The sequence below is a fragment of the Sus scrofa genome, chromosome 5 (assembly GCF_000003025.6).
Source record: "Sus scrofa isolate TJ Tabasco breed Duroc chromosome 5, Sscrofa11.1, whole genome shotgun sequence".
Taxonomy (NCBI): Eukaryota; Metazoa; Chordata; class Mammalia; order Artiodactyla; family Suidae; genus Sus; species Sus scrofa.
Genome location: NC_010447.5, coordinates 52,045,130 through 52,072,298, shown reverse-complemented (window position 1 = coordinate 52,072,298; position 27,169 = coordinate 52,045,130). Strand labels below are relative to the sequence as shown.

The 27,169-nt window shown below is 36.0% G+C and overlaps 2 protein-coding genes across 15 annotated transcripts in view; one reads left to right on the top strand and one right to left on the bottom strand.

Moving 5' to 3' along the window:
* Nucleotides 1-27,169, bottom strand: part of SLCO1A2 (solute carrier organic anion transporter family member 1A2) — a 112,830-nt gene that overhangs the window by 60,834 nt on the left and 24,827 nt on the right. For 2 of the 13 annotated variants that reach the window (XM_021091153.1, XM_021091156.1), the window contains exon 2: nt 22,707-22,851. The exons of the other annotated variants lie outside the window; for them this stretch is intronic. The gene's annotated coding sequence lies outside the window, so the exon portion shown is untranslated. The remainder of the gene's footprint in view (nt 1-22,706; nt 22,852-27,169) is intronic. 13 annotated transcript variants of the gene reach the window in all.
* On the top strand, nt 20,824-25,729 carry IAPP (islet amyloid polypeptide). 2 transcript variants are annotated; one of them, XM_003126437.4, is made up of 4 exons: nt 21,805-21,957; nt 22,288-22,382; nt 22,594-22,683; nt 25,321-25,729. In XM_003126437.4, the coding sequence occupies exons 2-4, from the start codon at nt 22,303-22,305 to the stop codon at nt 25,508-25,510; spliced, it is 360 nt and encodes a 119-aa protein (XP_003126485.2). In that variant the 5' UTR covers nt 21,805-21,957; nt 22,288-22,302; the 3' UTR covers nt 25,511-25,729. The 2 variants fall into 2 exon arrangements, 1 of the variants encoding a protein (XP_003126485.2); XR_002344089.1 differs by having other exon boundaries at nt 20,824-22,382; nt 22,809-25,729.

The window sequence follows — 27,169 nt, the reverse complement described above, 5'->3', positions numbered from 1 at the left end:
CACACAGAGAGGAGGGCTCAAGGGAATCCCCAGAAAGCCAGCAGTAGAATTTTCTCCTGAAATTTTCAGGCCAGAAGGAAGTAACATGATATATTTAAAGTGCTAAAAAGAAAAAAACCTACAACCTAGGACACTCTACCCATCAAGGTTGTAATTCAGAATTGAAGGACAGATAATGAGCTTCTGAGACAAGCAAAATCAGTTAATACTAGATACATCAATACTGAGCCAAATCTACAAGAAGTTGCAAGGGATCTTCTTTAAGTTTAAAAAAAAAAAAAAAAGAGGTTAAAACAAGAAATAAGAAAGTATGTGAAGGAAAAAAAATACCGTCGGTAAAGGCAAATATATATTAAAGGTTGTGGATCAACCACTTCAACAAGCTAGTATGAAGGTAAAAGACAAATCTGTAACATCAGTTAAAGAATAGACATGAAAATGTAAAATGATGACATCAAAAATACAGAATGGAGGTAGGGTAGGAAATGGAGAGCTTTTAGAATATATTTAAACTTAATGCCTATCAGATAAAAAAAGTAGATATAATTATAGGTCAACATTTATGAACTATATGGTTTTTACAAATCAAAAATCTACAATAGATACACAAAAACCAAATATCACACTAACGAAAATTTAAAAAAAAACTAACGAAAATTATCAAACCACAAGAAAAGGGATTAAATGAAGAAGGAAAGAAGAGAGAAGAGCTACAAAAACAACAAGAAAACCAGTAACAAAATGGCAATAACTACATGGCTATCAATAATGACTTTTTTGTTTTATTAAAATATAGTTAATTTACAAGGTTGTGATAATTTCTGCTGTACAACAAAGTGACCCAGTCATACATATACACATATCCATTCTCTTTCAGATTCTTTTCCCACATAGATTATCACAGACTACTGGATAGAGTCCTCTGTGCTACACAGCAAGTTCCCATAATGGCCAATTATTCCATATACCTCAGTGAGCATATGTCAGTCCCAAATCCCTGGTACATTCCTCCACTCCACCCCCACCTGTCTCTTTTGATTTTTTTTCCAATAACATATGAGAGTTTGAACATTAAATTTTTTTCTCTTAAAGCATAATAATCACTTTAAATGTAAGTGGATAAAATGCTCCAATCAAAAGACATAGGGTGGCTGATTGAATTTAAAAAAAGGTCCATCTATATGCTGCCTACAAGAGACACACACAGACTGAAAGTGAGGGAATATAAAAAGATATTCCATGAAAATGAAAACAAAAAGAAAGTTGGGATAGCAATACTCATAGCAAAAAAAAAAAAGTAGACTTTAAAACAAAGTGTATAATAAAAGACAAGGGCATTATACAATGATAAATGGATCAATAAACATATATGCACATAATACAGGAGCACCCAGAGTAAATAAAGCCAATTTTAACAGATGTAAAGGGAGAAATTGATAATAATACAATTTTACCAGGAGACTTTAACACACCAATGACATCAATGGGCAGATCATCAAGACAGAAAATCAGTAAGGCAACAGTGGCCTTAAATGACATATTAGACCAGTCGAATTTAAACATATGTCTACAGAACACTCCATCCAAAACAACCAGAATCCACATTCTTTCCAAGTGTACATGAAAGTTCTCCAGGATTGATAACATGCTAGGCCACAAAGCAGACAGATCTCAACAAATTTAAGACACAATTTATAATAAGCAATTTTCTGACCACTATAGTGTCAGAGTAGAAATCATTATAAGAAGAAAAATTGGAAATACAAAAACACATGGAGACTAAACAACACACCAATGGTCAATGAAGAAATTAAAGAGAAAATACCTTGAGACAAATGAAAATAAAAACTCAACTTTTCAAAATCTGTGGGACACAATGAAGGCAGTTCTAAGAAAGAAATTTACAGTAATGCAGGCTTACCTTAAGAATATGAAATAAACTACCTAACCTACCATCTAAAGGAATGTTAAAAAAGAACAAAGTGCAAAGTCAATAGAAGGGAGGAAATAATATATACTATAGAAATATATAAAATAGAGACAAAAAAAAGAACAATAAAAGCTAAGAGCTGTTTTTTTGAAAAGATAAATTAAATTGATAAGCTTTTAGCAGGCTTATTAAGAAAAAAGAAAGCGATACCACAAATAAACAAAATAAAATATGAAAGAGAAGAAATTACAACCAATATTACAGATACAAAAAAATAATAAGAGAATAATACAGTTATATGTACAAATTGGACAACCTAGGAGAAATCAATAAATTCCTAGAAACATACAATCTTCCAAGAATGAAAAGGAAAAAATAGATAATCTAAACAAATTGCTAGTATTAAAATCAAATTTGTGATTTAAAAACTCCCAGCAAACAACAGTCTAAGACTAGACAGCCTCACAGGTAATTCTGCTAAACAAGTAAAGAAGTGCCAATATCTGTCCTCTCAAATTACTCTAAAAAATCTGAAGAGGAGGAAAATCTCCAAAATTCATCCTATAAGGCCACCATTACCCCAGTACGAAAACCAAAGAAACTACAAAAAAAGAAAATTAAAATTATAGGCCAATAGCTCTGATAAATATAGATGCAAACAAAAATCCTCAACAAAATATCAGCAAACCAAATTTAACAGTATATATAAAAAAAAATCCCTGATCAAAAGGGATTTATTCCAGTGAGGCAAGGATGATTAGTATCTGCAAATCAATTAGTGTGATACATCATATTAATAAAACAAAGGGTAAAAATCATATAATCATCTCAATAGATGAAGAAAAATTATTTGACAAAATTCAACATTCATTTATGATAAAAACTATTTAGCAACAAAGTTGGTATAGAAGGAAGATATCTAACATAATAAAGCCCATTTATTTTCACACCCACAGCTAACATAATACTCAATGGTGAAAAATTAAAAGCTTTTCCTCTAAAATCAGGAACAAGATAAGGATGCCCACTCTTACCACTTCACTGGAAGTCCTAGTCATAGCAATCATACAAGAAAAGAAAAAAAGATATCCAAATTGGAAGGGAAGAAGTAAAATTATCACTATCTGCAGCTGATATGATACTCAATATATATAACATATATAATACATATAATATAATACAAAACCCTAGTTTCCACCAAAAGACTGCTAGAACAAGAAATAAATTCAGTCAAATTATGAGATACATGATTAACATACTGAAATCTATTACCTTTTTATGCACTAATAATGAACTATCAGAAAGAGAAAGCAAGAAAATGATCCCGTTTAGAATCACAGCACAAAAAATACAATACCTAATAATAAATAAACTTAACCAAAGAGGTAAAACACCTATACTCTGAAAACTAAAAACTTCAATGAAGAAAAATTGAAAATGATACTAATAAAAAGAAAAAATGTCTCACATTCATGGATTGGAAGAATTAGTATTGCTAACATTTCCACATTGCCAAAAGCATTCTACAGATTTAATACAATCCCCATCAAATACTCATGAAACTTTTTTCAGAACTAGAACAAATAATCCTAAAAATTTCATGGAACCACAGAAGATCCTAAATAGACAAAGAAATTTGAGAAAAAAAAAGAACAAAGCTGGAGATATTGCACTCTCTGACTTCAGGCTATACAAAGTTACAGAAATCAAAATAATATGGTATTGGCACAAAACCAGACACTTAGATCAATGAAACAGAATAAAGAGCTCAGAAATAAACCTATGCATATATAATTAATTAATTTACAACCAAAAAAAGGCAGAAACATACAATGAGGAGAAGAGTTTCTTCAAAAAGTGATACTGGTAAAACTAGACAGGTACAGAAGAAAAAATGAAATTAGAACACTTGCACACTGCATATAAAAATAAACTGAAACTGTATTAAAAACTTAAATGTAATCTAGAAACCATAAAACTCCTAGAAGAAAACATAGGCAGAACATAAGTTTTAGCAATACAGTTTTTAATCTGTTTCCTCAGGCAAAGAAATCGAAAGCAAAAATTTTAAAATGGGATTACTTCAACCCCCTTGCTGTACAGTGGGAAAATAAATAAATAAATAAATAAATAAATAAAGATAATTATTAAAAAAAAATGGGATTACTTCAAAGTAAAAAGCTTTTGCACAGGGAAGGAAAACATCAAGAAAACAAAAATACAACCTACTGAATGGGAGAATACATTTACAAATGAAATGTCTGCCAATGGGTAACAATCCGAAATATTTAAAGTGCTCATACAACTGGATAACAAAAAAATAATAACCAAACAACTACATTAAAAAATGGGCACAAAACCCAAACTTCTTTTCCAAAGAAGACATACAGATAGCCAACAGTCAGATGAAAAGAAGCTCAACATCAATAATCATCAGGAAAAAGCAAATCAAAGCCGTAATGAGATATTACCTCACATATGTCAGAAAGCTATCACCAAAATGACAACAAATAATAAATGCTGGTGTGGATGTAGAGAAAAGGGAACCCCGGGACACTGTTAGTGGGAATGTAAATTTGTACAGCCACTATGAAAAACAGTATGGAGTTTCCTCAGAGTTAAAAAAAAAAAAAAAGAATCACCATATCACCATACAATCCAGCAATTCCACTCCTGGATATATGATTGAAGAAAACAAAAACACTAATTTGAAAAGATATAGGCACCTCGATGTTCATAGAAACTTTAGTTACACAAAGCCAAGATAGGGAAGCAATCCAAGTGGCAACATATGAATAGATAAAGCAGATGTGGTATATATATACAATGGGATATTATTCAGCCATAAAAAAGAATGAAATTTTGCCATTTGCAACAACATGGAGGGTATTACGCTTAGTGAAGTAAGGCAGACAGAGAAAAACAAATACCGTATGTTTTAAGTTATATGTGGAATCAAAAAAACGAATAAATACAACAGACTCACAGATACAGAGAACAAACTAGGGTTACCTGTGGAGAGGGGGAAGGGGAAGGGGAAGATAGGGGAAGAGGATTGATAGGTACAAACTTCTAGATATAAAATAAAATTAACATTTTTTAAGAGTATAAGTTAGTCATCTTATAAAAATCCCCCTCAGTATGAGTTTGTCTGATGTTTCTTCATGGACTGGAAAACCACTGAAGTGATACTATGTCCTCCTCAGTGAATTCTATCTTCAGATACATGTCAGTTTGTTCCAATATTGAGGAATGTTAGCCTTGCTCACATGGTTAAAGAATAGCTATCAGGTTTTTTGTTGTTGTTGGAGTTACTATTTTCCCTTTGTAATTAATAAGTAATTTTTGTGGAGATATTTTGAGCCTCTATTTTATTTCTCATCAGATTTTAATCCTCTAGTATTAGTATCCATTGATGATTTTCTAATCTCATTAGTCATGTTATATTGATTAATCAGCATTCTACTATTTAAAAAAACTTCCCTTTCTCTCAATATTTAGTAACTCATTTGGTACAGTATGGACAGAAACAGTCTTATTCAGTGGGTTACAAATTATTGCCCTTATTATTTACATTCATGTGTCAATTTTCCCATAGCAGTCTATATAGCTTGTTCCTCTATCCTTCTGATATACCTCTGTGTCTAGTAGAAGTCCCTTAAAATGGGTTCATGTATCCTCTTGGTATTTCCTCATCATTTGGCCACTTCCTTACTTTCTTGCTCCCAAAGATGTTCCCAGCTGGTTTTCCACTTTCCTTAGCCCAGCTCTCAAATTAACCCTTTCTCCATGAAACCCTGGTTCCTTTTGTGGAAAATAATATTTAGAAATTAAGATAGAGACATATACATAGGTACACCTAAGAAATACATGTCTGTATCGATAAACACAGGAAAATAATATAAGTAAATGTATAATATCAATATGGATTCATACTGATACCTCCCCTTCCAATCCAATACCATCTTCCTCTATGGTCCACACTTATCTGAACTGAAATAATCATTTATTTTTTCTCTTGGAAAAAAATTTTCCTGTCTATTGTTGATTTCACAAAATTTTTTTATCTCAGGTTCTTCAAGGAGATTTTTTTCCCAAATATATTTGACTTCCAAATCTAATATAATGTCATGTTGTCTTTGGATGTAGTTGTCAATAAATTCATTCCCCTTCTTAGTTTACTAATTCAAAATAAAACTTCAAAAAGTGCATGCCACATTTTTAATCATTATTCAGGGGTGACAAGTGTCTCTATTTGCAGCTACCTTGTGATTTGCTCAAGCCTATCTGTTCTATTCTGAGCACCCCTTTGTCCTTTGGCTAATTGCCTCTGGGTTCTCTACTAAGCAGAAGCAATGAAACTCTTTATTGTACTTGTTTTGGGTTGTTGTTATTTTTTTTGCTTTTGTATTTTTTGTATCTGTCTCATATGTTTTTATATTTTTCTATTTGTTTTTTGCTGTAAGGTTAGCTTCTAGATTGGGTCTAAGACATTCTCCCTCTATTCAGCAGAAACATGAAATCTGTTATAATTCTCCCTTCTGCTATTAAACACTCTTCCCAGAGACAGGAGTTAATGGCTTTGCTATTTAACTCTTCCTCACTTATTATTGAGATTGGCAACACATATTTGTACAAATCTTTATATGTCCATGCAGCTATTCTTTTTTTTTTTTTTTTTTTTCGCTTTTTAGGGCTGCACTCACAGTCTCACAGCATATGGAGGCTCCCAGGGTAGCAGTCAAATAGGAACTATAGCTGCTGGCCTCCACCACAGCCACAGCAATGCCTATACCACAGTTCACAGCAACGCTGGATCCTTAACCCACAAAGCAAGGCCAGGGATCAAACCCACAATATCATGGTTCCTCATCGGATTCGTTTCCGCTGTGCCATGGAATGAGAACTCCCACACAGCTATTCTTTGTAGAAGGAAGGATCTGTAAGGTGCATTAGAGAAAGCAAAGTTGATTAAAATCTGAGGGAATTCTGAGGTAAGAGGAAGTTAAGAGAGTATGTGCAGAATGACTAACACATTCTCAAGAGAAAATCACATTCTTCAGCAGAAAGCTGAGTGTCAGAGATGTGGTAGAAGACCTTAATAAAATGAAAAAAGTTTAAAATGGTTAGGAAGGATATTAAAACAGGAAGTTAAATGGAAGCGAATGCAGGGATTGGTAAATAGCATTGATTGCTAAACTGAGTCAAATTGGGTGATATGGCTTTGTACAGAAAATCATCAATATAATTATGTGATTTTTAGGCCAGAAATATTAGATGGAACGAGAAAAGGAGGGAGATAAATGGATGTATGCCTTTATTTAGGATTTGGAATTGGCTAGTTTAATTCAGCAACGGGTTAAGGAAGTAAAGGAGCCTAAGTGGCCAGTAAGTATAAAAGTGAAATCATGTCCCATGAAGTCAAGTTTGAATACAGAGGAAAAGGTTGAATGAAGGAAGTGACAGGCTAAAACCACAGAGAATATTGTGTTATAAGTAATACGATACAGGTGAAAAGTTGATTCATTGAAAATGTTAGAGAGTTAGACAAATAAAACATCCTGGTGGATGGTATCAGATGAGGAGTAGTTTTGTTTTGTTTTGTTTTGTTTTGTTTTTTTGAGGCGACAAAGCTGAAGAATAGCCAAATGTGTGGGCTATTGATCTAAGGCTGGAAGTAAAAGTAACTGAAACAGAATACTAGGCAATGCCAGGGTTCCAATAGTTGATCCTTATGGGGTATGAAATTTACTCAGGCTAAGCAAAAATTTTTCAGATACATTGTTTCTAAAAGTTTCCAATACATTTTATAATTAGTATTTGGCAAGATTGTGAGTTCTTCTGCTATTTAAAAAAAATTCCATAACTGATTCAAAACAATCTGTGTTTTCATCTTCTATTTTATGACACACTCCTTACAAAGTTTCATCAAGGTTTAATATTTGGCACGGGTTAAGCAAGCATGCTTCTAGAATGTCTCTTGAAAGCTTAGAAAATTGACAATCCACACTAAGTGAAGTTGAAATTCCAGAACTTTCATGGCAGATGGTAGGAGAAGGGATCAAAAATGTTGAAGAAGTGGGCATGCTAGAGTGGCTGTATCACATAATGCCAAAACCCCTACCAGTCCTCTGTGATTCATGTGAGGGTCCAGAGGAAACTCCATTTGCCCAAGCAATGCAGAATTCCCTGGTGAGCATTGTTGAGAACTTCAGGGATGGCTGCCCTCTGCGGGCCAGGGCTAACATTAGGAGATGTTACTATAAAATAGGGCTCTCTGAGAACAAAAGGGATGATGAGATGATGAAACAGAAGAGGCCAGTGGGTAGCATTGAAACATCAGTAGGAAAACAGGTACAATTGGAGGTCCCTTTGTGTACAATTATTTTAACAAGCATCAAGGTTAGGGTAGTAACCAGTGGTAGAACATAACAAACCTAGGTACAAGATGGGTAGGTAACAACAAGGATATAACTCAATATACACAACCAAAAGAAATCAAGGGAGGAGTGTCAGAAGGCTGAGATCAGCCATACCTAATAAGATGTTATAATACCTGATTTAGTTTCACTGTCTGAACCATTTTTCAGATTGGAAACCTTGATGGAAGGAGAGACCAAGTCTCCAGGAGGAAAGGAACATGGTGTCTTCACAAGTATTTATAGTTTCCACTGGCCCTTCCTCAAAAATCCATATGGTCATTTACTAGGGTAATCTTACCCTGAAGAAAGGAATATATGCAAATAGTTCAAGGACTAATATATAGGATCTGATTTTTCATTAATACCTAAAGACCATAGTAGTCACTGTAGACCTTCTGTAAGTCTGGGAGCACATATGGGAAGATAATAAATAAATAGTCCTAGTCCAGGTCTAGCACACAGTGGGTCCATAGACACACTCATGGTCATTTTTGGTGGTCTCCCATAACTAGCACAGACATTCTTGGTAATGGAAGAATCTCCACATTTGTTCCTGGGCTTATGGAGCAAGAATTATCATAGTCATCTACGGAGGATCAAAAGATGCGGGATTCCTTTCCTATCCCCCACGTAACACACCACTCTGGCTCTGCAGTAAATGGAAAAGTCATGAAAGATGACAGGAGATGCTCACAAATGCAAACTATCAATAGCTCCAGTTATACTTGCTGTCCAAGATGTGATGCCTCCTCTAGGGAAGATTAACATGGTCTTGACTGCATGTTATCCATAAGGGCTATGCAACCACTGATCCGTAAAATGGATTCTTTTCTAATCTTAATCAGAGAAAAGAATCAGAAATTTCTCACATTTATGTGGTAAGGGAAATATATACATTTATAGAGATAGCCATGATGGAAAAAAAAAACAATGTGTAAAGATTACAGCAAGCCCTAGTATAAAAATCAAAACAAAAGACCCCCTGGGTTTCTAAATCAAGGCTGCAGCTACCAGGTCCTGAAAATGGTAGAGTGACTCCCCAGGACACATCAAGTGACCATGAGGCCAGAGCTGCCCAGGATGAGCTGGGTTCTGTCAGACTCACCAAATCAGAGAATGAGGTAGGTACCAAGAAATCTATCATCAAATCAAAGTGACACATTCAGTATCAGATGCAAGCAGATTGAGAGGGCATGAGTAACTGCATGAGCAGGATGGCACCTGCATCTCCCCATCAGATTATACCTACACTATCAGCATTTTTTTTTTAATCAGCTGACAGAGGCAGAAAAAGATTGAGTTTGGTTTACAGATAGGTGATCTCAATACATGGATGTAAACCAAAAACGTATTTCTGCTGAACTAGAACCTCTCTCAGGGCTTGCCAGAAAAACAGATAACAAGTAATCCTCCCAGTTAGTAGACCTTTAGAAGGTATCCCTGATCATCCGCTCTGCATGGAAAGATAAGTTTTCCCAATGTGAAAATTTATGCAAACTCAGAGGCAATGGCAAGTGGATTGATTAGCTGGTTAGTTAGAGACCTACAAGGTAGAGTTAGAGGAGGTCTAAAGATGAGGTATGTGGATGGATTTATGGGAATTAATATGAGCGTGAAAATCTTTGTATGGCATGCTATGTATGTATGCCATGCTATGTATGTATGCCTACCAGACATCCTCCATCCACCGTAGAACAGGCACTAAATAATCAAAACATTCAACAGAACAATTCATCCAATGGGTGTTACTCAACTTCTGTCATTGACTGTCACAGAGCTGACATTATAGGCACATGACAAGAATAATCATACAGAAGTATGGAGGTAACGCATGGGACCCATGGAATAGATCCCCACAAACCAAGGCTGATCTAGCTATAGTCACTGGTGAACATCGAATTTGCCAAGAACAGAAGCCAACTCTGAGCCTTTATTATGGTGCGCTTGAGAAAATTAATCAGCCATGAGGTAGCCAATTGATTACATTGGACCCTCTTCCCCTGTGAAAGGAGTATTAATTCATCTAAACTGAGACTGATACATATTCTGTGTATGGAAATGCTTTTCTTAAGTCTGGATCATCATCTAAGTGTTTTTTACAGAATGTTTGGTCTACCAATCTAAGATCCTGCAAAACATTACATGGACCAAGGGACCTATTTTATGATGAAAGAAGTTCAGTAATGGATAAATCGCCATGGGATCCACTGGTCCCAACAAATACTGTATTATTCTGAAGTGACGAATCTGATAAAGCAATGAAATGAGTTATTGAAGACACAGTTGAGGAGCCAATTGAGAGGTAACACCTACAAAGATGAGCTCAAAATGTCTAGAATTCAGTATATCTAAATGATCATTATGTAGTTCTGTGTAACAATAAATAGAAAAAAATGATCTGTGAACCCAGGGGTAGAGGCAGGAATGATGTCACTTATCATCACACCCAGTGGCTCCCTTGTAGAATTTGTGTTTCCCACCCCTGAAGTTATCAGCTGAGTAGGCCTTACAGGTACTGGATGGGTCCCAGGGGAAGAGAGCTTTCATTAGAGAATAAAGTAGGAGTTTCATTAAATGTTAAGTCAAGCCTACCATCTGGGAATTTCAAATCCTTTGTGGCAAGAGACCAGCAGAGAAGTAATTGAGCTTGGTTTTCTGGAGAGGTAATGGCTACAATTACACAATGGGAGCAAAAAGTATGTATTTGGAATTAAGGTGAATTACCGGGGCATCTCTTGGTGCTCTCTTGCCCATTTTTGATGATAAATGGACAAATGTAGCAGCCACAGTCTGAGAAGGCCATGGCTCACATCTTCAAGAACCAGTCTGGATCACCCCACCAGAGAAGCCACTAAATATAATCAGAGGTGCTGGCCTAGGTACAAAAACCTAAAACAAATAGTAGGAAAGGGAAAAAATGAGCAATCTCTTTGGCCTCAATTATCCTATTAATCTTATTCTTGCCTATTTTCCAGAACACACTCATTCCCCTAGCTGCCTAGAATTTTGACCACGCCTGAATTCCTCCTTAGACATGGCTCTTGGCCAAAGGCAGTTGCCTCACTCAAATAAATGCCCCTTTCTCAAGCGTAAGGTGCATTCATTGCCACAAATGGATAGGTACAAAATCAGAGGCCCTTGCCTGTTTTTGACATCTCCAAAGGATCATCCTTGTTTGAAGGCTCTCCATGGGATGAGTCAAGGACTCCATTGCAACTGAGCAACAGTACATTTTCCAAAGATGGCTGCAACAATATCTCCCACTTTATATGCTCTATGATATGACTTTCCCTCTATCCCCGATCAAGAGATGAAGTCTATATCTGAGAAGACTCTGATTGCTTTGATCAATAGAATGTAACAGAAGTGACACTGTCAGTTCTGAGCGTAGCAATTGTATTGGTCTCTCATGCTGCCAAAACAAAATACCGTAGACTTGGTGGGTTAAACAGAAATTTTCTTCTTACAGTTCTTGAGTTTGGAAAGTCCAAGATTAAGAGGCTGACAAAACAGGTTTTATCCTGAGGCTTCTTCAACCTTTGCTTGTTGGTGGCTGTCATCTCACTATGTGCTCACATGACTTCTTTGTGCACACGTGGAGAGAGAGAGCAAACACTCTGATGTCTCTCTTTTAAAGGGGCTAATCCCAGCAGACCAGGGACCTTCCCTCATGACCCCATTTTACCCTAATTACATCCCAAAGGTTCCATTCAGCCCATGACAGCCCTAACTGGCTAGGTGGTTACTTCCTCCTTCCTACTTCTTGAAATATTGGGATTTTTCTTCTCAGAAACCAGTTGCCATGCTGTGAAAAACTGAAGCCACACAGAAAGGTCATGCATGGGTGCTCTGGTTTCAGCCCCAGTGGAGCTAACCTCTGACAGTCTCAAATGCTAACCAGGTGAATAAACCATCTTCATATTCAGCCCAGTGGAGCCCTCCAATGTCCTTGGTCCAATTGTCACCTGATTGTAACTTCATGAGAGATAAGCAAGAACTTCCCAGTTGAGCCCAGTCTGCCAATAGAACCATTACAAACAAGACTTTAGAATATTTCTCTAAAACCAAACCAGGTCGTATAATATTATGTCTCTACCTCGAAACCCTTTAGTGGTACCAACAGTGGACATTTGACATATTCATCAATTTTTGCTTTGCAAATTCTGCCTAACAACCACAATATCTAAGTGGGCTGCCACAGCAAACATTTATTTTTATGCCCATGTGTCTGCTGGCTGGCTAGTACAGCTGAACTAAGATTATCTCCACTCAACTAGGGTAGATTCTAGACTTCTGGTTTTCATATGAATTCCAGGCTGAAGACACAGTATGTACCTGGATCGTGCTCTTCCTATAACAGTTCATTACATAAAAGGACATGCATAAACATGTGATACTTCTTGGCACCTTGAACTCAAACTGGAACACTGTCACTTCTCTCCACATTGCATTGGCCAGTAAATTCTTGTGGCCAAGCTCAACATCAGGAGGTCTGGAAGTATAGCCACCCATGATGAGAAGTGCTGAAAAGTCACATGACAAAAATTGTACCTGCATGTTTTATCAGAGGAAGCATTGAAGAATGGAGGAAAATATTGTAATCTCCTGGTCTTCCTTCTTGATTACAGTTATTCCCACTCACTCACAAAATACACTCTTGACCCATAACTCATGATCCATATCAGCTCCACAAGTAGGTCATTTTGATCCAGAGTTCTAAAAAACAGATGATCTGCCCTTCACATACCTACCACACTATCAAAGAACAGGAACAGGATAACCACATTAAATGTTGCTGTTCAAAAAGACAGAGCATGGAACGTGCATAGCAATTCCCAGTTCATTCCAATTTTCAAAATCCCATTGGAGCAAATTATCCTGGACTAGATCCCAGCGTTAACTGTGGCTGAGTTACCCCACCCCCAAATGAGTGTCTCTTCCTCCATGGATACATTCTCCTGATTTACATCAAAATGTTAAAGAATACGCTTCTCTGACAATGAGGATCTTCATTAGCTATTCTTGTGTATAGGAATTTGGGAACCCAAAGACATTTAACATCTCTCAGCCATTATTTCTTTAATATAGCTTAGCAGTGCAATTGGCAATACACTCAAAAACTGCTAGTTTTCTAAGAATTTGATTACAATCAATAATATATGGTCAAAGACACACTTAGAATTTATTTTGAGACATGCCTCTATCTCTGTGGATTTAATGCTCATACTGGAGTACACCAAACCAGGCTAACTATGGGTTTGTGATCTTAATTCCCATTTTGTCTAAATGAAAGAATCCACTAGGCATGCTTTCATCCTTTCACAAGTCTTTGTAAAGATCAGACCTTTGCTCTGCAGCTGCACTTAGAAAACAGTTCTTAGATATGGTTTTTGCCCTGAGGGTGTGCCTAATAGCCAATACATCTTCGGTTTGCTGAGAAACTATTTTACTTTGCAATCTCAGGTTTCTAGGCCCCCTACAATCTCTTCCAATTCTGCTTGCAAACAAGCCATTTTCTGAGCATATTTTTTTTGGAGTGCCTTATCCATTGTAGTTAGCAACAACCAGCTCACACTCTCAACATTTCTGCCTCAAAACCTCTTTGCTTCAAGTACACTGAGTACTTCTCTTGTTTTGTTTTCTAGGTTTTTGCCGACCAACTGACCAAATGTTTCACTACCACATAACAGGGGTCACTATTTTTCCAGTTCACATGTAGTTCTTGACAACTGATTCTAAAACCAAAGCAATGTGTATTTCATGGTTTTAGTACAGAAGAACCCTGCTCCCAGCCCCAAGAAACCATCATTCTGCCTTGTTTCTAGGAGTTTAACTATTTTAGGTACCTCATATAAGTGGAATCATGCAGTATTTGTCCTTCTGGCTGATTTCATGGGGCATAATATCCTCCAGTTTCATTCACGTGGTTTCCTGTGCAGCCACCATCCACCTCTCCTGGTCTTTACTCCATTTGCATTTAAGCGTAGCCTTTCAAAGGAAGGTTTGCTGTTTTGTTTCAAAGACAGACAGCTTAGAACTATACTTCCCCATGCACTTTGGTCCAGACCTACATCTGCAAAACTGAATTTATCTCTGGAAATGCACAGAGAGGAAAGACTAGGAGGAATGGATGGTAGCAATTAGAGAAAATTCTAAGCCCTAAGGGTAGCTCCAATTTCCCAGTGTCAGTAAAATCCCAACTAACCCTATCCTATCTTCCAGTAGCTGGATCATTACCCTATTTGTCTCCCTTCAGCTGATTTCAGTTAGATCATCCAACCAAGGGACTTTCTAAAGTGAACATTTTGAGTCTTCCTATTAAAGGGGCTAATATGGCTGTGTGTGTCCAAAAACATCATTCATTGTCACTGAGTCCTTCATGGCTGCCCACATAGAAACACTCCTTTTTGCCTGTCATCCGTGGTTTACAGATAGCACTTGGTTGTGGTGAGCCTCTGAAACTCAACTTATCTCTTCAGAATCCACAGGCGTTTGTTCTTTCACCCACAGCCAAATACCTTCAATCCATACAGGCTGAAACACATTAAAATAAAAACACTCTTTCCCTATTCCTCTGCATGTTTGGTTGGTTCATTAGCTGTTTGATTATTTCCATGGGTTAGGGGATGGGAGGAGTATGCATGGATGTAGGCAAAAATATCTCACTGAGCTTGGAAATTTTGTCAATCAATCAATGTATACTTAAAGGGAAATCACTCATCTTTAAAAGAATTTTTGGCATATTAGCCTTTTTTAACAGTGAATATAATTAGCTAGATCTCAACCTTAATTATATGCTGCTTCTCTCAGCCATGCTACAACTTAGTCACAGGGTTCCCTCTTAAATGATTATAAAATCTGCTTAAACAACTGAATCCAAACCAGGGGTCTTTTGATTATACACATTATCCCTTAAAACTCAGCTCTATAATTATATCCAACCACAGCATTCACAAACACAACCAAAAAATGACTATTTGGAAGCAGTTAATTTTATTACATATCTACTTAGCATGGAAGTTACTTAGCATTAGAGTGAGCAAAAAGTATAAACAGCATAAAGTAATATTATTTGTGAAGTATTCCTAAATATAAAACAAAACAAAGAATGTAAATAAGGTTTCTAAGAGCTAATAATCTTCTGAACCAAGATGGACAGTAATGTCATATAGAGGAAAAAAAGGTTGGTCCCAAGGTTTCTGCAACATGGAAGCCTCTTTCTGTACTCACTGGTGTGGTGCTCAGGAAAACAAACAAACAAAAAAAACAAAGAGCAGATATAAAATAAAGATCAGGGAGTTCCTGTTGTGGCACAGTAGAAATGAACCCAATTAGTATCTGTGAGGACTTGGCTTCAACGCCTGGCCTCATTCAGTGGGTTAAGGATCCGGCGTTGTTGTAAGCCATGATGTAGTTCACAGACATGGCTCAGATCCCTCATTGCTGTGGCTGTGGCATAGGCCAGCAGCTCCGATTCAACCCCAAGCCTGGAACCTTCCATATGCTACACCTGTGGCCCTTTAAAAAAAAAAAAAAATTAAAGAAGCTCAGTGGCTTTGGTAGGAAATAACACTTGATTGCTCTGATGGATCACTGGTTATGTTCCTTTTGTTCTCCCTTGTCATTTAGCTCATATTTGAAAATCACCTGTGGACAATTTAGCTCTTTCCCATAGGTTTGGGTCAATACCCGCTTTCAATACTGTCGAGCTGGAGGAGTGCAGGGTGCAGAACCAGGTGGTGCAGGTCTGTGTGACATCCTTCCAGGTGTCGAAGGGACACTGCTGTCAAGTCAGTAGAGAAGAGTAGGCCAGGAGAATGATCATTCTCAGTGGATTGTTCTGTCATTTTGTAAGTAGCTCCTTGCAGGAAGCAGCTCTTTGCAGGGGGCCTTTGTCTTGTCACTTTAGCAAACCTATAATTTGCTTTGCTTTCCTAGGGCCACATCCAAGGCATATGGAAGTTTCCAGGCTAGGGGTCCAACCGGAGCTGCAGCTACCAGCCTACGCCACAGCCACAGCAGTGCCAGATCCAAGCTGTGTCTGTGACCTACACCACAGTTTGTGGCAATGCTGGACCCTTAACCCACTGAGTGAAGCCAGGGGTCAAACCCTAGTCCTCATGGATACAAGTCAGGTTCATTACTGCTGAGCCACAAAGGGAACTCCAAAAAGCTATACTTAACTTTACACTGGATGCCCCCATGCTTCACCAGTCAAGCATACCTCTCAAATCTTTTGACCACACAATGCTTGTCTAAGCTGGTGATTTTTTTTCCCTAGATTGAAATGGAAATGAAGAATAAGTAATTAACGGATGACTAGATCTTTTCCTCAGCTTCTCCTTCAGTAAACTTGTGAGCCCGCTGCCTGAATAAGACAGCATCTAAAGAAAGATCACAAGAAGTCAACAAGCATGCACACAATGAAAGGCAGTGAAGAATCTAACCCCTTACCTCAAGGACTAACTGAGATTATTTCCCTTTTTTTCCTTTAAAGACATTCTTGGCCGAGCAGAATCCTTGAAGTTGGCTGTGGGACACAAGGATGCCTTCTCCCCAGGTTGCCTGCCTCCTGAATAAAGCAACCAACTGTTCTTTTTCCAACCAATACTTGTCTCTCAAATATTGGCTTTCTAGCTGCAAGCAGCAAAACCTGAGTTCAGCAACAATTCGAGAGCAAAAATGGAAGCTCAAATTTCCCAAATTTCCCTCCCCTCAAACTCCAGTCTTTGCTATCGTAATTCCTTACCCTCTGTTTAACTGTTCCAGGAGTGGCAGCTTTGCTGTGTGACACATGGAACTTAGACTCTTCTCCTTGCTACTTTGTAAAATGAATTTGAAAAAGTTGTGTCATCTCTCTGAATAATCAAATGGTCATCTGTAAAAATTAACATTTCCTACTTCCCAGGGTTTTTTAAAGATTAAGCAAGGTGTTGTACAAAAATGTACAACACAATGTGAGACACAAAGCAGATTCTGAAAAACACACTGTTTTAATGTCTACTTCCCTCCCTCCCATAGACTAACCTCTCTACTATATTCACAATCCCATTGGCTCCAAGGTCTTTGGGGACACTATGCCAACAAATATTTTTTCCCTCTCTTGCCTCACCAAATTCTCCTTTCCTGTTTAAAAGTCAATAAACATTCATTGAATATGTAATTAGTAAGTGCCAGGCATTTTTCACATGTTATCTTAACCTAACCCTACCCTCTCCCAAAGCTATTGGTCTTTCTTCTTCAGATTACAAAAACTACATTGTATGTTCAAGTCCACATTTACTAGGGGGAAAAAAAAAAAAAAAAAAAAGCTCATTTATCCCATCAGAGTCTTAAAAGGACATTTGATTCTCAATATGTTAAGATCCAATGATCTCTATTAGTAACATTTCAGGACTGTCACACTTTCCCATTACACGTGCCTGTCTGTACAAAGCACTGACATCATCCTGCCTATAGTCAGCAGTGAAAATTTGTATTTTTTTTTAGTCTTCACCCTGTTATTTATTTACATAATGTGACATTCACACCAATATTTGCCTTCTTGGACTTTCACTGATCTCTGACATCACTTTCATCTCCCAATCAGTCACATTTGAGGCTTCCTATCTCTTCCTCTGGCTCCTGCTCCTCAGAATGACTCACAAATTTTAATGTTTCCTCAGACACACTTTGTCTTAATTTATTCTTCCTGTACATGATCTCCTTAGATTATATAACCTATGTATAAATCTTTTCACATCTCTAGGTCAGACCTATCCTGATGTCCAAAACCATATTTCTAGATGATTAAAAAAATAAATTGCATAAGTCTCCAGAAACATACTTAAAGTGTTTAAACTTCACTAATAAGCAAAAAAATCAAGCTAGTATAAAGATACTACTTTCCTTTTTCTTATGATTTCTGGGCATTTTTTTTTTCTGAACAATATCCTGTGTTGACAAATTTAAGAATAAAGTGTATGCTAGTGCACTGCTAATGGAGTGTAGATAATTAAACCTTTCTAGAAGGGAATTCAGCTATATAGCTTGGAAGTCCTTAAAATATGTATACACACTTCTGCTTCTATAGTATGAAGTAAGCAGTGAAGGATCTTTCCACTAAAAGACAACCAGAACCTGGAAAAATTAAGACAAACATATTTTTAAGACATGGCTAAGCTCACAAGAAGGAAAGGAAATCTCAGAGTGTGAGGAGGGTGGCAAGGAAATGAAATCTGAACAGAGCCATGAGTAAAGAGTAAGTAAAAGGAAGTCACTCTGGGAACAAATAATGATAGGAGTATTGAGATCCTCAAGTCCTAAACTTTGGGTCTGTCTCAAGATTGGGGAACTAATGTGAGTGTCCTATCTTACCTTGGACCCTCGGAGATTTCTGATCCCAGTGCCCTCTCATTTGTTCCCCATAACTAGTCCCTTCCAAATCATGTCGTGCCTCTGAATATGATCTGAACTTGTTTACTTTTCCGGCTCCTCTGCCATCACTCCAGTCTAAGACTTCATCATCTTTCATCTGGAAGACTGTCTCCCAACAGACATCCTGTTTTCACTCTTGCCAACCCTATGATCCTTTCAACATACAGCAGTCGGGCTGATGTTTTAAAGATGCAAGAGAAAACATGTCATACCCCTGCTTGGACCCCTTCAATAGCTTCTTATGTCCCTCTGAAGAAATCCAAGGTCCTTAACTCAGCCCTGCACCTTCAGGCTCCTGCTTACCTCTCCAGTACCATCTTTCCATCACTTTCTCCTTCCATCACTTTGCACATGCTGCTCCTCTGATCTTAAACATTTCCCCTGCACTCTTTCCCTAGTTATCTCTCATGTTTAGGAATCAACTTAAGAGCCTCCATTTTTTCTTTCTCTCACCACTTTATTAGCTTTTTCCACAGTGCTTATCATTTGTAATTGTGTATTTACTTATTCACTTGCTAGTCTTTGTTTCCTCCACAGGCTCTAAGCTGCATGAGACTAGTTACTTTGCTTTGCTCACTGATGCATCTCTAACACCTAGAACATACCCTGTCGCAGAGTAGGTCCTTAATCAATACTTACTGAATCAATGAATAAATGGAATGTACAAGAGGACAGTTTTTCTCAAAAGCGTGCTATAACCACTGAGGAGATCTGCTTTTAAACACATTCTGATTCAGGAGATCTGGGATGGGGCTTGAGATTCAGTGTTTCTGGCAAGCTCTTGGGTGATGTCAAAGTTGCCAGTGTCCTATTCACACTTTTGACAGCAGGCTAGAAGGAGTACAAAGATGAATGATATTGATGTTTGTCCTGAAGGAAGGAGCTCATGTTCTGGTAATAGAGTTGCCTCATAAAGGTGATCTAAATCACCACAACCACCATCACTTTCACTGGTCTGGGAAGCATGCAAGATCTAAAACTATTTGAATGGGGTAATGTTGACTTTACCAAACATTATGTAAGAAGGCTATGTCTAGCTATAACAAAATCATTCAAAGAGTTATAATAAAATATAAAATTTACAAGAAGCAATTGGTAATTCAGTCTATGGGAATACAGATCCTTTTAAACAAAGCAATAAATATCATGGGGCAGAGAGATGACAATTTGAATTTCACTCTGACCTTGATTAGCGATGCAACCTTAAGCAAGAAATTTACATTTTTTCTGAATTTCGATTTCATCATTTGTCAGTTGGGGTAAATGATACGCACCTCAGAAGTGTGAAGATAAAGTGAGGTTTCACATATCAGTTAAATAACTGTACCTGGTATAAGGTAGTCCTTAAACAATATCAGATCCTCCTGTTCCTTTCTCGGGTAGAACATTTTCCTTACAACATTAATTTTCCATAGGGTGAGAGACAATCAACTCTTTTTCTGAAATGACCACAAGGATTTATTTATTTATTTACTTTGTTTTTTAGGGCTGCCTCTGCAAGTTCCCAGGCTAGGGGATCGAATCAGAGCTAAGTCTGACAGCTTATGCCACAGCCAGAGCAACGCATCGTCTGAGCCACGACTTCGACCTACACCACAGCTCACAGCAACACTGGATCCTTAACCCACTGAACGAGGCCAGGGATCAAACCCGTATCCTCATGGATCCTAGTAGGGTTTGTTACCACTGAACCATGAGGGGAACTCCTGAGAATCAATTTTTGGTGTTAAAGGTATTTGCCAAACTCCTTTAACATATCAGAGGGAAAAAAAGATTAGGAAAATAAATAAATATATAGATTAAAAGCAGTCATTTTAAAAATAGCCTAGTCAATGAACACTAGATGATGAATCAGAAAAGCTAAGTTCTGGTCCAGGATTCAACTAATAATATGTCTGTATGACGTCAGACATATTATTTAACATTTCTGGGCCTCTGTATTATTTCTAAATCATTGCATACACTTTGTTAAGTTCATCAAATACCCTCTTATAGGAAAACATTATTCTACCAAATCACATTATTTTTTTAATTCATTTTTTTATTTTAACTGTTATTTGCCTAATACAATTTTTTTTCTACTGTACAATCACTTATGATGGAGCAAATCATATGATTTTTATATTTCTTTTTAGACTATCAGTAATTTTCACAGAAATACTAAAATTTCAGAACCATTGGTAATTAGAACCAGGACTAGAAAACAGTTTGTTTCTTTCTTCCTAAAACCTCTACTAAACAACCTCAAACTATATTACTAAGCTTTAAAGAAATACATGAAATCAGAGAACTTAAATATTTTACTTGGAGAATAACCATCTTTTTTAGATTTACATGTTTTCACTGACTGCTGGAATTTGTTTTAGTTTCTATATATGACCTTAAGTTGTTATAACTTAGAATGTTAACTTAAATATGACTTAAAATACAGGAAGAAAAAAGAGTAATTTGGAGAAAATAAAAAATAAATCTGTTCCTTCAAAATAATTGTGATGTTTCTCTATAAAAATGAAAAAAAGTTGTTAAATAATAGGGAAAAAAAAAACTGCTTGACTACAGTTGTGAAATTGTGTTTCTACTTAAATTCTGACAAATGAACTTAAGGATTCAAAAGTAGGCTTTTGATCTCCTCAGAGTACTTTTTTAAACATTTTACCTTCATCTCTTAATCTACAACTGATTACTGTTGGGACTAAGGCCAGGGGGCATTTGAATTTAGATAGACTCTTCAAGGTCCATGGCTTCACTCTTTGCATATCAACACATTTGTTGATACTCCTAATCACTTTACCAATTCCTTATTATAAATTTCTATTTAATCCTTGAAAATCCACTCTGGTATTCTACAAAGACGGGAAATTTAAATCTCTGCTGTGTGTGACACACCGTTAACTCCAGCAAGACACCGTATCTGATATGTTAATATTTACAGATTGTTAATGTAATAATGACCCATCTGCTTCTGCTGTCATAGGCACTTTCTGTCTAGAGGGATAGAAATTCACGGCAGAGTCTCTCTGAGCTGCCTGATGTCAGAGCTGGGAAAGGTGTGAAGGGTATACACGAGCTAGATTACTGGTTAGCAAGTCTGGGGTAAATGTTCCAGTGGATGCAAGCTTGGGATTTTTCATGGAGCTTCTTTGCTATCAAAGGCATTTTCTGATAGAGCTGACACTGAGACATTAAAAGGTAAGGAATTTTCTGTTTCTGGGAAAATATTATTGATTTAGCATGAGAACAAATTTGGGATCAAATATAGGGCTTATTTCAAAGAAATATTAAAGGTATAATGTTCTATAGCACCCATTTTCCAGATTGTTTCGAAAAAGAAATTGGGTAAATGAAAATTTTGAGCAAATATTTGAAAATTGTTTCAATAGTATTGAGACTGTATCAATAAAATGATGATCCTGAAAATGATGTTTTAAAAAAAATTTTTGAAGTAGGCTCTAGTTTAATATTCCATTAATCAGAGCTAAAATAAATGTCCTGATTTCAGTGCTGAATTATTCTTTTCAGAAAATTTAAGAAGCAATGAGCATCCTAAAGCTGCCAGTGATTCTCATTGTGTTCTCTGTGGCATTAAACCATCTGGAAGCTACATCCATTGAAAAGTAAGTAATTTTAAAAATCCTGCTTTCTTTGCAAAGTATGAGAAAATTAGAATTAAACATAGCTACATAATTAACAGCCCTTGTGCCATTTGATTTCCGACTAAGTTATATTTAAGAATCATACATTAATCTATTCAACTGTTCCTTAAATTCTGTGTTGTTTGAAGAATTATATCAGTGTGAGAAATCTCTCAAATGAAACTTCTAATAGACAGGAATGGCTAGTTCCGGTTTTGCCAAGAAATATGCTGTTGGAACTTAAAGGAGCAAAGACAGAATCCGAAATAAGAAAATCCAAAAGGTAATAATTTCTACGATACTAACCTGATACTCAAACAACCTGGAGAAACTTAATTAAGGCCTGTATTTTATATGAGGTGGAATTTTACTGTGTATTTATATGGATTTTTTTTTTTTTTTCCTCAGATGGTTCTGGCAAGATCCAAAACTTTTGCATCTCCTTCTGGAACTGAAATATATAGAAATAATGAGGGGACAAATTAAAATGGTCAAGAAGTTAACTTTAGAAGATCTAGTCAAAAAGCCAATTGTCCTTAGGGGGATTCTTTCTAAATTGTTCTATATTGTCAAAATATATTTCTATAGTTTTAACTATTCTGTTAATGAAACAGAATTATCATAAAAAGTTAAAATAAAAATTCCTCATGAGTTTACTTGCAAGCTGCTCTAAACGTACATTAATACCTCTTGAAAATGTTTTCAATAGGTAGCATGCACACCAGAATTTCTTTTTTAAAAAACATTTTGAAAGGTGTCATTTCACTTGAACGGCAATTGTAAGGAAGTCCAAAAATTATGTGGGGTGAAAATATGTTAGCAGTAATTACAATTTTCAAGTTGAAAGCCTTTAAAACTGTAATTCTCCATTTATTTAAAAGATTCTTAAGTCCAAATTCATGCACATGTCGTAGGTAATATAAGGAACCTAGTTGGTTTTGACTGCATATAGTTTGTGCCTACTTGGTTCTGACTGCATGGTTTTGCCGAATTGAACTTGTACTCTCCTAAAGACCAAGAAGAATAGGTTAACTTCTCATAGAATTACCAGCATCTTATCTGTTTTCCTTCTGGGTGTTTTTTTGTTGAGGGGTAGGTTTTTGGTGATATGTAAAGATTTCCAAAGCACCGACACATAATTAATAATAAGAATCAGGGAAAGATTTTTCTTTTTGTTTCAGGGCTTATCTAATTTACAGGATGTTCTTCTCAGAACTGACTGTAATTTTCAGTTGGTTTTCTCCTGGATAAAAATAACTTTAAAACCGACATGAAGTTTCTTGTAAGCTAGTAGAACAATTGAATGATGACAGGAAAATAAGCAATATTACCTAGTGTTTGTGTCTATATCTTGATCTTTTCTTACATTACATATACTCATTTGCCAAGTATCTCTACCCAGTATCTTTTTAAGTATGTTTGTTTATTGTGAGGTGAACATTACTTAGAAATATAACATTGCTTATTAACAAATTACATTTTCATGCTAGTCTCACAATCTCTTACTTTAAATTATTAGTAGAAATATTTACAGAACATTCACCAATTTTTTTCTCAGGAAATTGAATTTCTTGAAACTGATGTGTTTGGTCTTTTTTTTTTAAAGATAGTGGCAGAATTCATTTTTTTAAAAGATTTTTATTTTTTCTATTATAGTTAATTTATAATGTTCCATCAATTTCTGCTGTATAGCAAAGTGACCCAGTCATACATATATACATATATTTTTCATAATGCTGTATGAAAAATTTCTGTACAGGACAAGATATGAGAGTATATACCATAAGGTTTCACATGAATTCTTAAAATACTTACTCTTAGCAAAGACACAGATAATGAAGTACTCCCCATACAAAATAAATACATTGAGATAAAATCTACTGCATTTTGCCTCAAATTACATATATCCACTGGCATCTGGACGTTGAATGAAGCTTCATACCTCTTGTCCACTTTATAATTAACCTAAATTTAACTAATATTTTGGTTCCTGTAGAGCTGAAAATGAAAACATTTCTCTAGAGTTCCTAATAATCCGCAAAAGGCAATGTTATAATTCTGTATCAATTTCCAGGGCTATTGTGAGAGCGCACTGAAACAAAAGGTCATACAAACATACGGAATTAACATAAATAAATTAACGCAAATAAATTCTGAGATGTTACAATTGAAATGAATTATTTAACCTGGTTATCACTTCTGACTTATCCATAATATTTCTATGCAGTTATTCCGGGTGGCTGCGTAATATGGTGACTATTAATACCATTGACATAAAAAGCCTTTTGGTTTTAACACCTAACCCAATCCTATCAGTAAAACTGCTGAAAGCATAGGAACCAAGCAGGGGTATAAGAACATGGTAATCTTCATGTATTTATGCTAAGAGTAATAGAATTCCCACCCTACAATAGTCAGAGTACCTGAACAGGAATTTGATTCCCTTGAGAATTTATAATATCTGACATTTCTCTTAACACTCTTGATTCAATGATCTCCAAGAACTTAACAGAAATTAACATTGGTTCATTCTTGTGTGAAATGTGTAGGAAGTGAATATCTATTTTTTTAATTCAGCAAGTTCCAGGTTACTTATTAGTTTACATTCTAAATCCTTTTTTAAAAAAATTGGGAAATAGATTCACAAATATTTTAAAAAATAGAAGACAAAGATATTTTTAATTATTATTTTCTGGAATATATTCTGAATTTCCAAAGAAAGGATTGTACTGGGAAATTCAACATTGACTATAATAAAGGGTTTGCTGTATGATTTCCAAGCAAACCAAAACACTGGGTTACTGATAGGAAGATGTTTCCTTTAGTTTTCATCAATATGAGATATTTGGGGTCATATAGATAGTTGTATCCAATCCTGAGTCTAAGTTTCTAACCTTTCATATTTCTTCGATGTTCCCAGTCATCAGATGGAAAAACAGAAATGCAACATGGCCACTTGTGCGACTCAACACCTGGCAAATTTTTTAGATCGTTCCAGGAACAACCTTGGCACCATTTTCTCACCTACCAAGGTGGGATCCAACACATATGGCAAGAGGGATACAGTTGAGATTTTAATGAAAGAACCATTGAATTACTTACCCCTTTAGAGGTCAACGCACCTCTAAAGTTCTTATTGCTTTATGTATAAATACCCTAGTGATTTCCTGTATAATTTAACAGTACCTTTTTCATTTCTAAAGTGAATATGTGAATCTGTGTGTCCCATGTTTGCTGCCAGTACATGTAAACTGTTGTGCTGAGAATTGTTTTAAATTTAATACTAATCAAGATCCCTTAATAAAAAGGCAAAGTCTTTACAAATGAAATATTCTTCCTGTAGATTTTTATTTAAAAAAAAAAAAACATTTTAAAAAGTCATTTATTTTTTCCTGTATATTTATGACCTGAGTTTTCCAACAAAGGAGGAAATGGTTGTTGGCAACTTGGTAAACTGTAAACAGCTAATAGTAAAGTTATGATGCTGAACATTAGAAAATCAGCAATTATTAGTACCCTTGATAAGCAATCTCTTTTGCATTCAATTTATGAAATGAGATAAAATGTTGTTTAAAAAAAATAAAGACTGCTCCTGACTCAGTCAAAATATTTTTTAAAACTCTGGTTTTTGTTGTACTTGCTGATACTAAGAGTTTACTTAAAAATATAAAACCCAATTTGCGTCCATGAGGATTTCACTGTGTTTCATCAACAGTGGGCTTTTATTAAATGTATATGCCTTTTATTCTATTTAAGTGGCTTTCAGCAAATCTTTGTCATATTTTTATACAGAGTGCTGTACCAGCAAGTACAACAAAAAAGCAAAAACAACAAACTTTATAATTTGGTAATCTTAAGGCATACTTCATAAGGGGAAATTTTTATGTATTTATACATAAATACCCTAGTGATTTCCTGTTACTATGAAACTTATTCCAACCAGGAGACTTGAGAAGGAAAGAAGCTATTACCTTGATAAAATAGGTATTAATAGTAGATATTATTCTAAAGTTTATTCATTAAAATTATTATCAAAGTGAAACGTGAACAAAATCAGAATTATTTCCTCAGTTGATATTCCTAGGCCAGTAGGAATCTAAGTATATGAACCTTGGGAATACGAGACTGCCATGGAGTGCCCCAAATACTTTCCCTGGTTTCTCATAATTACCTTGTGAAATAATAATGAGCTTTTCTTTATTGATATAACTGGAGATAGCAACAGTAAGTTTTGGTGGCTAATTTCATCCCATCTTTTCTCATTGTATCTACCATGCTTGAAATCATAGGTACCCTTGGATAATCTTCCAAATACTTATGTACATGCTACAAATTATATTTTATTGAAGTTTTAGAAACACAAATGATTCTTCTATCTCCCATGTTGCAATACAGAGTCAGGACAAATAATTTATTAATTAATACTGTGTTTAAAATTTCTAGGGCCCTTAAAAAAAAAGACAAAGGGAGTTCCCATCGTGGCTCAGCAGAAACAAATCAGACTGGCATCCATGAGGAAGCAGGTTCCATCCCTGGCTTTGCTCAGTGGGTTCAGGATCTGGCGTTGCTGTGAGCTGTTGGGTAGATTGCAGACATGGCTCAGATCTGACATTGCTGTGGCTGTGGTGTAGGCTGGCGGCTACAGCTCTGATTTGACCCCTAGTCTGGGAATGGCCATATGCCATGGGTGTCGCCCTTAAAAAAAAAGAAAAGAAAACAACTAGAAATTCTCCTGATCATTGTGAGATGACATTCTGCAATAAGCCTCA

Excerpts from the sequence above, each read along its gene's own strand:
- IAPP (XM_003126437.4), top strand. The coding sequence starts at position 22,303 with ATGAGCATCCTAAAGCTGCCAGTGATTCTCATTGTGTTCTCTGTGGCA. Across the intron at positions 22,383-22,593 it reads GAAGCTACATCCATTGAAAA|ACAGGAATGGCTAGTTCCGG; the intron begins GTAAGTAATTTT and ends AACTTCTAATAG. Across the intron at positions 22,684-25,320 it reads GAAATAAGAAAATCCAAAAG|TCATCAGATGGAAAAACAGA; the intron begins GTAATAATTTCT and ends CGATGTTCCCAG.